The sequence below is a fragment of the Camellia sinensis genome, chromosome 1, assembly GCF_055761805.1.
Source record: "Camellia sinensis isolate YWXY chromosome 1, ASM5576180v1, whole genome shotgun sequence".
Lineage (NCBI taxonomy): Eukaryota > Viridiplantae > Streptophyta > Magnoliopsida > Ericales > Theaceae > Camellia > Camellia sinensis.
In genome coordinates, this window is record NC_138961.1 from 20,179,781 (window position 1) to 20,193,839 (window position 14,059).

General features: G+C 35.2%; 2 protein-coding genes across 3 annotated transcripts; one reads left to right on the top strand and one right to left on the bottom strand.

The window, feature by feature from the left end:
- Positions 1 to 58: 58 nt before the first annotated feature.
- On the top strand, positions 59 to 6,483 carry LOC114321212 (malate dehydrogenase [NADP], chloroplastic). 2 transcript variants are annotated; one of them, XM_028268373.2, is made up of 14 exons: positions 59 to 1,591; positions 1,715 to 1,808; positions 2,890 to 2,979; positions 3,657 to 3,741; positions 4,017 to 4,198; positions 4,326 to 4,396; positions 4,487 to 4,577; positions 4,672 to 4,746; positions 4,834 to 4,935; positions 5,022 to 5,144; positions 5,398 to 5,466; positions 5,562 to 5,630; positions 5,977 to 6,030; positions 6,129 to 6,483. In XM_028268373.2, the coding sequence occupies exons 1-14, from the start codon at positions 1,440 to 1,442 to the stop codon at positions 6,180 to 6,182; spliced, it is 1,311 nt and encodes a 436-aa protein (XP_028124174.1). In that variant the 5' UTR covers positions 59 to 1,439; the 3' UTR covers positions 6,183 to 6,483. The 2 variants fall into 2 exon arrangements, with proteins under 2 accessions (XP_028124174.1, XP_082729165.1); XM_082873039.1 differs by having other exon boundaries at positions 1,321 to 1,591; positions 2,893 to 2,979.
- Positions 6,484 to 7,031: 548 nt separating this feature from the next.
- On the bottom strand, positions 7,032 to 13,825 carry LOC114321209 (NAC domain-containing protein 78). The gene is made up of 6 exons (XM_028268369.2): positions 13,217 to 13,825; positions 12,504 to 12,781; positions 12,031 to 12,219; positions 8,082 to 8,594; positions 7,899 to 7,983; positions 7,032 to 7,766 (listed from the first exon to the last, which is right to left on the bottom strand). The coding sequence occupies exons 1-6, from the start codon at positions 13,383 to 13,385 to the stop codon at positions 7,348 to 7,350; spliced, it is 1,653 nt and encodes a 550-aa protein (XP_028124170.2). The 5' UTR covers positions 13,386 to 13,825; the 3' UTR covers positions 7,032 to 7,347.
- Between the last annotated feature and the right edge of the window lie 234 nt (positions 13,826 to 14,059).

Genomic DNA, 14,059 nt, shown 5'->3' on the forward strand with positions numbered 1-14,059 from the left:
TTTTTTGCTCTCTGTGTTTATTTGTTTTCTGTTTGATAGCTGATGTTTTATACCACGATTTTTTTATTTTTTATTTTTTGGAAAAAAAGAGTGAATATTTTGAATGGGTTAAAAATCAAACAATCATAACAATTCTTTTGTCAGAGTAGCAGAGCCACCACATGTTTGGAGCCATGAAGGTAAAAACAAAGGGAACTGAAAATGCCATGCACTACAATGTTATGTTAGTGTGATGCATCTATCTCTCTCTCTCTCTCTCTGAGTATTAAAATGAACAAAATAGCTTTAAAAGACCAAAATTCGGAGAGGAAATATATGCGAGTTGAGATCTTTTCTTGAGTTCTCTTTTTACCTCCTTACTTGTAATTATGGAGATACATTTTGAGTTGATCCAACAGTTTTGATTTGACTATTTAAAAATAAAAAAATAATAAAACAAATTCAAATTTATTTTTTTCTCTTAAATCTAAAATTGTTGGATCAACTCAAGATATATCTCTACCATTGTAAGTAGGGAAATAACGAGAGAGTTCAAGAAGAGGATCTCAACTCGATATATGCAACAACACCAATGCAAAGGCATTCAATACTCTATTTGACACCTCACTCATCAGTTACTTACAGAAGGTGCCTTGAATGACAGTTATGTACCAAACCACCTTCTGTCTAATTTGGATTTCAATTCGGATTTTAAAAAAAAAATTTAATTCAAAAAATTTCAAAAAAGAAAAAGAAGTCATAATATAAAATTTTCAAGTCCATCACGATTTACAATTAGAGTTGTATATGTTTTTTATGGAAAAAAAGGTTGAACTTTATTTATTTTAATACAAAGTACATCCCGTATGGGTATAGTATTAAATTATATGCATCTTTAGTTTCTAGTTGGGTAAAGTACACTTTGTTTCCTTTTTGCCCAAATCAAGTTTGTTTTTTCTCATTTTTGATCTTCATATTTCAAGCTTTTCTCAATTTATTTTTGAAACTAACTTCTATTTGAAATTAGATAAAAAAATGTCATGTTAACTCACATAACATAAATAAGAATTATATATAATAAAATATTTTTATGTAATGTGACGCATTATTTTTCTTATAATTTTGAACATAAATGAATTTTTGAAGCAAATTTAAGAAAGAAAAAAAAAAAACCTTAAAACTCTTTATCTATCCACTAGTGTCCCATATGCATTTAGCAGGGTGTCCAAAATATTCCTAGCCCTTGAACTTTTAAGAGATTTTTGGGATTAGGTGGTGATGACAAGTGTCATATTCAGAGCCTTATAACTATATTTCAAATCAAAACTCTTTATCTATCTAAACCCTAGTCCTGTTCTCCCTCCAAACCAAACCGTTCACATTCACCATCCATCTCTCTGTTTCCCTCTTCCTCAGTCCAACTCCCACATCTTCTCTCTCTCTCTCTCTCTACTGCTACCATGGTGGTAGCAGAGTTGTCTCCTTCATACACCAAAACGAGCCTTCACTCTTCACAGCTCTCATTCTTCTCATCTCGTCTCTCCGATCACCGACGCATCTCTCTCCCTCGCCCTCAAAATGGAAGAAGAGTAGTTTGCTCTGTTGCATCCAAGTCAGTTTCCTCTCTCTGTCTCTCTGTCTCTCTCTCAATTCACTCAAATTACTTACTTGAAATTTTGTGGCTTATTCTAATGATCTGAACCTTGTTTTGGTTTTTGTTTTTGTTTTTTCATAGTCAAGTTCAAGCTCCTTCCCCTGTCCAAACCGAAGAAGCTAAGACGAAAGGCGATTGCTACGGCGTCTTCTGTCTCACATATGATCTCGAGGCTGTAACTTGTTCTCAACTTGCTTGATTTCACTTCTCAATTATTATTATTATTATTATTATTAAGTGTTTTGTGGTGCAAAGAATTGCATTGGTGGTGTTTGTTAACGTTTGTAATCTAATATTTATCAATTGAGGGACACTCTTTTTGAATAATGTACAGTTGTCCTAAAAACTGATATTTAATTGTGCAACTTGTGATTTTTGAAATTAGTTAAATGTCAATTATCATTTTGTTCTGTAATGGAAAGAAGAATTGAGGTCATCTCATCCGTCAGGGTCGCTATACAGTAGTTAGTTTGTATAGCATTGCTCTTTTGCTTGTGTTTCCTTGTTGTTGAGTAATACTTCGTAAAATAAAAATAAAAATAATTTACATATAATGATGAGTTGTGGAGTGGATCTATCAAGATAGTTTTCATTATTGACTTATTAATTCATTTAAGTTTCGGGAGATTCTACCATTCTTTTTCACTAAATTTGTCAAAATCATTACCATTTTTGTTGCATGGTGTTGCTTCTGATCTTTTCTAGATATATCAACTTCAATGACTCTGCCATGACTTCATTTTTCAGATTCAATTTGATCTATGTATCATTTGAGCTGCCTTTTGTTTTGTTTTTCTTTTTTTATCCCTTATATTATATCTATATTTAACTGTTATAAAAAAAATTCAACCTTTGAATGATTTAATAATAAATGTGAGAGAATCCTTTATTTAATATTCCCTCTCCTTCTTGGCTACCTATGGGAATCAAATAGAGAGATCATTTTGCACTGTAGTTGTTGGCTGCAACCATCTTTGGGTGAATATAATTTTGAGGTTGCTTTCTAATTAGATTGATAGTGAATACTATGTTACACATTGTCCAGTTTTACATCTCACATAAATATTTGTGATCATGCACCTACAATGTTAATTTTAATTATTGTTCTCCATGAAATTAAGATGTGAAGTATGTCTCCAAATCTGTCAATCTGATGCCAAAAAAATTGTGTTCACACTAGGTTTATGTTTCTGTGCATGTCTTCATATGGTTTCTCTACTTTATGATATCAAACTATTGTTTTCATGTGTTCACAGGAGGAGGACGAGACAAAATCCTGGAAGAAACTGATTAATATTGCAGTCTCAGGTGCTGCTGGGATGATATCTAATCATCTACTTTTCAAAGTAAGGAAAACTTCTATTCTTTTACATTACTTGCCATTGGACGATTAAGGAGGAATTGATTACAAGATTGTGTATTATAAATTTGAAATCAAGGTTTAACCTAAGGAAGGAATATATAATATGACTGAGTTCACATATAAATGCCTCAGGAATTCACATTCAGCAAATGGTTCAACCTCATTGCACTACGAATGCTTTTTGATATACATTGGAAGTGACATAGTTCAATCACTGTTACCATATTTTTAGATGTAGAATGCCATTCTCCTGAATGAATTTATATTGAAAATGAAACCTTGATTTCAAATAATTGAACTTGCCCTCAAATTCTCTATTGGAAAATAACAAGTGGTTAAACCTTGCTACGACTGTATTCTGGTGCTTCAAATTCTCTATTGGAAAATACAAACAAAATGAACTCCATTCATGCAAAATCCATCCGTGCCCATATAACTCGAAAATAAGATCAAGTGGTCAACAGTATGTAGGTCAAAGTGACAGTTAGCAACATTACGTTATGTTCCAGTATAAATCTACACATCCTGATTAGTAAAATAGCATTATTGCATTCATGATTTTGTGCTTATTCCCAGTAAAACTGGTGAGATTTATATTTTCCCGTGCATTTTAGTATGTTTCAAACACGATGCCCTTCTTGTTTTGATGTGATGTGCCAGCTTGCATCTGGTGAGGTTTTTGGGCCAGATCAACCTATTGCATTGAAACTTTTAGGCTCCGAAAGGTCATTGCAAGCTCTAGAAGGTATGGTTCTTAACTGAGCATACTCGTTAGTTGTTGCTGTGCTGTCCTTTGAGCAGCGTACATATTAGGCAGTAAGCAGTTGAAGCATAATTCTACCATGAACAACGTTTGTTGGGGCTAATTGGACTTAAAAATGCTATATGTAGAAGTTAATCTTCCATGAACACTGCATATTAGGCAGTATCTAGTTGTTTTCTTTGCCGTCTTGAAAGATTTCAGGTTGAATCCCAACCCAAGTGTCAAGTTCTACTTACTATGAGTATTAATGCATGCAGGAGTTGCCATGGAACTAGAGGATTCGTTATTTCCTTTGTTGAGGGAAGTCAATATTGGCATAGATCCTTATGATGTGTTCCAAGATGTTGAATGGGCACTTCTGATTGGAGCAAAGCCTCGAGGTCCTGGAATGGAACGAGCTGGCTTATTAGACATAAATGGGCAGATTTTTGCTGAACAGGTACTTTTAGCATTTCATTGTTGGTTTAATTAAGTTTGTGTATTATGAGAGAGAGAGAGAGAGAGAGAGAGAGAGAGAGAGAGATATGTACTCTTTCTGCCACTGATCTTGGGACGAAACAACACAGGGAAAAGCTCTTAATGCAGTTGCATCACGTAATGTCAAGGTGATGGTAGTGGGCAACCCCTGCAACACCAAGTAAAAGATCTCAACTTTATCTTCAACACCTAAGTTATGTAGTTATTCTGATGTCTGTTGATGGTAGTTGTGTTAATCATTTTCACCCAGTGCATTGATTTGCTTGAAAAATGCTCCAAACATACCAGCAAAGAATTTTCATGCTTTGACTCGATTAGATGAGAATAGAGCAAAATGCCAGGTATAGTTGGTATTGTTCGGCACTTTAGTCATGTCATTCCAAATGAATATCAGGAAAGTTTTAAAAAAAAAAATATTTGGTTTTGTTTTTGTAGCTGGCCCTCAAAGCAGGTGTCTTCTATGACAAAGTGTCAAATGTGACTATCTGGGGAAACCACTCAACCACTCAGGTCATCGAACAGATTTTGTTGAAGAATTTGAATTTTGCTTGTGCCTGTATGCTCTCATTATCAGTGTTTGTTATGTAATTTTCTCAGGTTCCGGACTTTTTGAATGCTAGAATCAATGGCATACCTGTCAAAGAGGTTATTAAGGATACCAAGTGGTTGGAGGAAGAGTTCACCGAAAAGGTCCAGAATGTAAGTTAGGTGTAATCATAGATAACTACATAAACTAAAGTGGTTTTTAACTTCAATAACTAAAATATTCGAAAATGGAATTACAGAGAGGTGGTGTGCTTATTAAAAAGTGGGGAAGATCGTCAGCTGCATCAACCGCTGTTTCAATTGTTGATGCCATCAGATCTCTTGTGACTCCCACCCCCGAGGGTGATTGGTTTTCTTCTGGAGTAAGTTCATTTCCAATTGTTTTCTATGAGATGATTTTTGGGGTTAGTCGGCTAAATTGGCTTTTTGGCCTTCAATTAAATTGAAAGCAATCATTTTGTTGACGATAAACATATTTTTGCACCAAAAGAATAGGGTAATCCTATCTTGCAACGAAAATATGAAAGAGCAATAGCTGAAAAGAGAGAGATATTCCATAGAAGTTGATGATGATCTTTTATTGCTAGCCTCACAGTTTCTACAACGCATATGTAGGTTTACACCAATGGGAATCCATATGGCATAGCAGAGGATCTTGTTTTCAGCATGCCATGCCGATCAAAAGTAAATAATTTATCAGACATTTTCTTTTGATACCATTTCCTGTCCCAATATAGTTAAACATCATCTCTCGAAATATGTTCGTACATTATTTTCAGGGCGATGGAGATTATGAACTTGTCAAAGATGTAATATTTGATGACTACCTTCTGAGGCGAGTTACCAAGGTACGCAAAATACATTTCAGTTTGTTAGGGAGGTTAGGATTCCACATAGCAATGGCTGACTTTCATTCATTTGGTTAATGCAAATGAGAATAGAATCGAGGCATAAAACTTTCTAATTCGAAATCCAATTGTGAAAGATTTCATTGCAATTGATAAAGTAGTAGTAAATGATAAGTAATACAATTGACTTCTAAACTACAATACGCGCAACAGAAAAAGCCTTTTGTGCTGTAGAAACACGATGGACATATCTCAAATACTAGTGTTAATCCGAATTATATTAAAGGTCTTCTTTTACATTATTTTCCAAAGAGCCCTAGTTGTGATGAGCACTGTTATTATGCAGAGTGAAGCTGAGTTACTTGCTGAGAAGAGATGTGTGGCCCACCTCACAGGAGAGGTAAGCGCCTATGTTATCATACCATGAACTCCTTTGTTACGTTGATATTGTTGCCTGGTGGTTTTTCATATATGTATATATGTTTCACTCTTTTTCAGGGTATCGCTGTCTGTGACCTACCCGAGGACACAATGCTTCCAGGAGAAGTGTAGAACTAATCAGACAAAACCTATTTGTCCAAAAATTTACCTGACAGCTATCACAGAGAAATCCTTGTTAAGAAAGCAATTAATGATATTGTATGCATTGAGTTTTGGCTGTTGTTCATCTAGAATGAGTGTGGCAATAAAGTTAGAAGGTAGTAATAAACTAGGCAATTTTAAGCCGTTATAGAGATTTTGAAGTTGTTATGGTAAAATAAATATTAAAAAAAAAAGTTGTAATGGTGTACAATTGATATGGCATGGAACTTGTAAGGTGATGATCCCAATTCTTTGTCCACCTTTGCCTGAACAGGTTGTGATCCGAGTCATCTATCTTCTATTTTTGTACTTTCCCTAGTTTATTTTTGTACTCTGAATTATGTATGTATAAAACCAGCTGGTTTTGATTGATAACCTCTGTACATTTTTTGGAAAACATTTATCTGACAAAAATTAAAGGAAAACATTTATTTACAAAAAAAAGAAAAGAAAACATACTATTTAGACAAAATATTCAAAATAATATTTAGACAAGATACTTTCCTAATGAAAAATGCTATGAATCCTAAATAATCTATTAAATCTCACATGAAATGTAAAATTCACACAAACCTATGTGTGTAAATCATACAAGTGAGATTTGATAAAAAATTTAATAAATTATTTAAAATCCGCATAACTCTTTTCTAATTTTAAAAGGTGAAATGCTTTCAAAACTAGAATCACACTGCCAAGTCACCGCCTCCACCACCACCACAAGTGGCTTTTTGTGAACATTTATTTCACAACATTGAATTGAAACAAATCAAAACAGCTACAACCCTCGCAAACAATACAGAAAAATCCATTAAACTTAAATTTTCACCCACAATAAGCCATGTTTATAAATGATCAAGAAGTTGAAGTTTCAATATCGATGCAAACATGTCGAGCTTTAAACCAACTGCTTACTCTGGCCAATTCAGCTAGCCCAGAAATTTCACAAACAGCCAGCAACTACTGACCAAATGCAGTTAGTCATACGTTTACACGTGGAATAACAAAGCTTACAGTCACTGAACAATTATATCCCAAATTTGAGGACAATAATAATTAAATAACAAACAATCTTCTATCAGAGTATAAAGTCTATCCATCAAGTACCTCATGCTTAACCCACGTACTGTTTTGGGTATCATGAAGCATTGCCTGTGTATAAGCAAGTCCCGATTTTGTAACTCATTGACAGGAGGAGGACCCAAAAAAATATCAGATAGAACCAGCCCCGTGTCATTGAAGAACCCGCCTTGCCCAAAAGTATGCCCGACATTGGATCCAAACTGGCAGAAGTTGAATCATTGTATGAAATGCCAAAAGAAAGGATGATATTGACATCCGTATGCTTACCAAGCAGCGGGTATGTCCCATTGCCATTCAAGGTCATATTTCTTATTTGGATCATACCAGTGGTAACATGGACTGAACTTGAAGAATGTGATGTAGAATTCAACCGAACCACTGCATCTTTTGAAGGGAACTCTGAAGCAAATGCAGGAGGAGCAGGGATGTTGCCCAACATGCGACTCGCGTGCTTGACAAATGGATACTGAGTATCTGCATCATTTGATAGTACATAAAAATCGAGGTGAATAGAGAGTAGCAAAAAAGTTAGGTAGTAATTTCCCACTTCAGAAGCTAGCAGTGCTATGCCAAACTTGAAACTAGAACATAAGTTCTTGTCCTTACCCGATCCAAATTTCCCAGGCTCTTGCTTTGAAGTTGACGCAACATCATCATCATGTCCTTTTAAGAGCTGTTGGCTTCCCTCGTGCTGATGTAGTCATTAATTAATGGCATGCCTCAACAATTAGTAAATTACCACCACAGTCAACAGGGACAATTTAATTGAGTTGAAAGTGTTAAGATTACCTTTTGCGCAAGGGATGCTTGGCCAGAAACAAGGTCCACACTTCCCGTCATCTTCGAAGAATCAAAGGCCATAAACTGTGAGTTGCCGCCATCTGCATCAAAGTATGTAAGGTAGTCTTCTAGCATGCCAAAACTAGAAGGATCTGCCTCAATGGGGTTTGACAGGTCATTAGTTTCCAGGAATAAGCCTTCATCAAATGGAGTGTTACTGATAGCATCCATGAATGGTTCATCAAGTAAGTAATCTACATCCACAGAATTTACAGCATTGCTTGGTTCACCAATATATTCATGCCTTACTGGTTTCGTGTCCATATTGGTTTGCGCTGGCAAATCAAATAACATTTGGTCATCAGGCTGCCCCGAAACACAGTAACTTTCATCCGTAGCCACCAAAAGTTTTTGAGCATCATCAACAAAGTCCACCGGCTCCTGGACCTGATTGCCATCATCCCCATAATAGAAGCTCAAAGGAAGGGGGACATCTTCTGCTGGAATTTCTGCATCAAGAATCTGGAAAACAAAAAAAGAAATCAATCTCCAAAATTTTAATAAACCATAATGAATTAAAAAAGGAAGCAGAGGGGGCACAGGAGCCTTAGATTTGTAATAAGTAGGCAAGGGGGCATTACAAGACAACAATAATCCTAAAAATAGCAAGAAGTAAATGATGACTTCATGGAAATGAATTATTATTGGACACCCTTCTGCCAATAAAGATTGTAACCAAGGTTCTGAAAAGCGGTTGTGGTGGCACGGTTGCAGTTGCGAAGTGTAAAGGCCGTAGCATAACAATTGCGGTAACCGGAACCGTGAATTTTTTTTTATTTTTCGCACAATTTGAAAAAAATTTACCGATATACATATTTTTTTCCCATAATCATATTTATTGTGTTTTAAAATAAATATTGATCAATTTTTGTAAATTTTTAAGTATGATCCAATATGTTTCATATTTTTAAATCACTATAAACTGAGTTTTTTACATTTTATTTTAATAATTAATGACTTTATATGTTATAAGTCCATATTACGTTTGTGGCAAAAAAAAAAATTTCTTGGACTTAAATGTATAAAATTATTTTTTTAATTATTATACTTGTGGAAGCATATGCAAATTTTAACTTGAATAGTTTTAAAAAATAAATTATACATGCTAATGTAATCATATAAAAATTAAAAAATAAATTATAAAGATTTTTTGTTTTTTTTTTTGATTTGGATAACTTGAATATTCATTTTCTTTTTGAATAATCTGTAAATAAAAATAAAATAAACTAATCAAAAAAAATTGACAAGTATAAAATATGTATTAATATATAATTATAAGTGTTCTGTTTTCTAGATATTTTATAAAAAAATTAATTACTAACTATTATATATAAGATAAACAATAACAAAAGTAAAAGAATAAATAAAAACACACACACACACACACACACACATATATATATTTTTTAATCAAACTAAATAGATAATGACCACACTTATTATTATTATTATTATTATTATTACTTTCAAACAATATATACATAGACACACAAACAAAATGGTTGAGAATAGCAGTCGAATAGAATAACATAGGTTTTACAGTTTCAACAAATCAATAACATGTTTTTCATCTTTCCTCTTCTCTCTCTCTTACTCCTCTATCTTCCCTCTTCCCCCATTTTTATTTTTATTTTTATTTTTATTTTTTATTTATTTTTATTTTTTTATTCTTTTATATTTTTTTTCGAAAAAAAAAACAGTTCGGAACCGTTACGTAATGGTGCGTAATAGGCCATTACGGCACTGTTACAACCGCTATGGCCGACACACCTGTAAATCTCAATCACACCGCAAGAGCGAGGGTAACACGTAGTGCCTACCACCGCAACCATTACGTAATGCTACATTTTGAAAGAGTATAACAGTGTCTAACAAATCCTTACTGCTGTTATGATACCTCTACGGCCATTATGAACACCGAAATGGTCGTTACACATGCGAATTGTTGTCACACTGCTATAGTGGTCGTAACGAGTGGCAGTAACTATCACAACCATTACGTAACGACGTTACGTAATGGTTGCGGCCGCTTTTTAAAACCTTGATTGTAACTGAACATGACAAAGTCATTAATTCAGTTTTAAAACAAAAGGCGAAACAAAGAGAAAAAGTTCAAGATTTCAGTCTTCAGATGATGCCCAAGCGCAATATACAAAAAATAGATGCTCAGCATGCAACATCCAACAATCGATTCACTTTGGTGAACATTATTTAAAAAAAAAAAAAGGCTCACCTCTGTACGCCATATCAGTGGCATACAATTTTAAGGCTATGTTTGGATAAAAAAAAATAAAAAAAGAAGGGATGAGCACCTCACCAGGAATCACATTACTAGGATAAAAATCGTGTCAATGATATTCAATTGTTTGGTTTGGCTGGGAACTTTCTATGGAGAATGATAAAATTTTAAATATTGTGTGTCCATTTACCTTTTTTTTTTTTACTCAAATGGTTCACATTCCTCCAAGAATGTGAGATTCCCACGGCAGTATGGGGATTAGACTAAGAAGCACGGACACTTCTAGGAAGGTGGCGTATCCGTGTCGGGTACGTGTCGAACACCGACACTCTTTGGACACTCTCAGGACACGTGTCCGACACTCTTCAAAACGTATCCTATTGTTTAAAGACTTAGACACTCTTTGGACACTTGAAGGACACACGTGTCAATCGTTTAAACACACGTGTCTAACGATTAGACATACGTAAAACTAATTATAAGTTTGAACAAAATAACTTAAGATACAATAATAAAATAAAAATCATATAAATTTATAAGAATTAGTGTCATATTGCATTTTTTATTATCTTTGAATGATATATTCATATATATATAACATATAATAAATATATAAAATTATATATTTCATGCGTGTCCTCATTGTGTCGTGTCCTGCATTTTTTGAAAATTAACGTGTCGGCGTGTCCGTGTCGTACTCGTGTCGTGTCACGTGTCCGTGTCCATGCTTCTTAGGGATTAGATTTGTGCTCAATTTAAGAAGGGTGTCCAATTCCAATCTGTTCTAAATGTTGGAATTATAGAAATCAATAATCACTTTCGCATTCCCTCTCAAGATTCCCATTATCATCCAAGTTAGCCAACCAAGTAACCTTCCGGAATAGGGGACCCTCACTGGCAACAATATGGTAGTAAAATGGTTTTATTGTACTTTTATTTTGATAATTAAATTAAATTAAATATTATTGAAAGGTGCCAACAGGGCGAGTGGCTGAAGTTTGATAACCAGCCCACGTCTATTTATGATCCCTTGCGGATGGGAATCCATATATTACCAACCATATTTAATGTGTAGGTAAGGAAGAGGCACTGAACCAACAAGGTAACAGTCAGCACAATCTAGCAGCCAATCTTGATCACCATAGACAATGGGAGAACCCCAGCAATAAAAACACCATATAGACCGAGGCAAAGCATTAAGGTGTCGCATTCCTTAGAGATCATAAGCTCAAAATGTCGAGAAAACACGGTTATTTTCTTATACAAAATACTAATCATTAGGAATTAAGTAGCAGTTTTATTGCCAGCTGGTCATTTACTTCTAAATTTTCAGCAAGTCCTACAAAAGTCGCACATTAATATTAGGTCTAAACTATTTTTATCGCAAAAAAGTATAACTCTCCACAATTCATGTAAGCTGGTAACACTTCAGTTCAAATGGGAAATTAATAGTTAAAATCTAATTATAAAATCATTTGATACTCTTCTCAATCCTCACTTTCCTAATTGATTTGCAATTAAACTTGACAAAACTATCAATTGCAATGCAACATAACAATTTAGATTGCAGGTGAATGCATGTATGTACATGAGTGGAGAGTGGGAATCGGAGGTGTTGTAGTTTCTTAAATACAAAGTATACTGAGAATGATCACAAACCTGCTCAAGGTCAATTCCATCGAGATAGGCATCATCACTAACTGCCACTTCCTCAGCAGCCTGCTCGCTAGGAACCGTGACCAACTCATCATCCTCCCATTCCTCCTCAACAAATGGCGCCCCATACTGCTCCCCGTTCTTTGGTCCTGTACCACTCTTCTGAAATATTCTGCATAACACAAATGCATCCTTCTCGACCCAAAACAAAAAAACAAAGAAACAAAAAAATATCCATTAGATCGCAGAACCAAAATTCATAACAGTTTGTGTTAATTGCTCCACCTATTAGAACTTACGTTTCTATCCCACGATTTTTGTTCATTTTGACTCCCATTTATTCACATGCACCAAATGAATTATGCCAAAAATTCAGTTTTCTGGGCCTTTAAAACAGAAACATTTCTAGAAAACAAATCCATTCAGCCATTTCTGATACCTGGATTTCATTTTATACACAATTACAAAATTCTCACCTGAAAAATTCCAGAGTTCTCCAACTGCTCATCAACAAGCCTGTACTCATGCATAACCCAATTACTCCTCTCGCCCCGTGGAGCCCGACCGCTGTGATAAACAAGAGTTTTCTTCATCCCAACCGTCCGCGAATTGTGAAGTACCGGCCGGTCCTTCCCCGTCGTCTTCCAGTACCCTCTTTCAGTAGCTCTGTTTGTCCTTGACCCATTCCCATACTTCTTATCTAGCATACTAAAAAAGTACCACTCCAAGTCCCTGCTCTTCAGCCTTGACTTCCCTAATACCCCAAAAATCACCAAATTTTCATTATAAGAATAATATCCAAATAAATAAATATAAGCCAATTTGGTAACCTCAATCCCCGTAATTGACCTAACAAGTTCATAAGTAAAGGGTGAAAAAGAGTGGAGAAGATAGAGATGGCCCTAAACCCCATATCATACCAAACAATTCACCAATCAAAAACTCTAATCGAAGAAATCCCAAAATTGACATAACAAATTCAGGAGTAAAACCCCAAACAAGAAGGTGTAATGAGTGAAAAAAAGAGAGATGACCCAAAACCCCATAACACACCAAACAATTCACCAATCAAAAACCCTAATTCAAATTGAGAAACAAACCAAAACCCAGAATTTTCAGAAATCTGGAGAGAGAAACTTGTAAATAAAAGACATTACGTAGAGAGAGAGAGAGAGGGGGGTGAAAAGACCTGGGAGATCCCAAGGCTCAGACTTGTAGATGTCGATTTCAGAGATGGCGTCGAATCTGAAGGGCTTTCCACAGACCTTTCGCCTCAGGTAGTATCGAACCAGTTCTTCATCGGTTGGATGGAACCGAAACCCAGGAGCGAGCGAAGCCGATGCCGGATCGGGACCCATGTGCGTGCTATTCAGAGTTTTTCAGAGAGAGAAAATTAGGGTTTTGTAGAGAGAGAAAGTGATTGAATTTCTAGAGAGAGAGAGAGTTCGACCGTAGGGTTTTGAAGAAAGCCATCCCTTCATCAGTCTACGGAGCTTCGACGACTACGTAAAGATGTTATTAAAAACTATTGAGGTAAGTGGGGTTACTATTGGATTACCTGCAGGTTAGTAAATTTGTCATCGATGGATACGTGGCAGGATTAGAGGGGTAGAGGTTTATGTGGGACCCCTTTTTGTGGGTCACGTTTGTTGCGGAAGGTTCTAGATGTGTCTATTACCAGAGGTTGTTTGGGGTTTTTGGGTCTTAATGTGGTTGTACGTTGCTCTGGCAATAGAATTGGACGATGAGGGGATCGAACCAGGAGTGCTACGTGGGTTGAGGTTGGATGAACTGGTGTGGTGGTGACGCATGTACGTCCGTCAAAAATAAAGGGCGTGTTTGGTTTGCTTTTGAGGGAGTGATTTTTTTTAAAAAAAATTAGAGAGAGAATTTAGAAATTTTTTTGATTTATTTGGTTACATATTTTAAAAATAGTTTAAGAGTTTGAGATTATTTAATATTTTGTTGTAATTGAGTAGATGTGTATGAGAGAAAAAATGATTGAGAATGAGAGAGGATAAAGAAAAAGTGA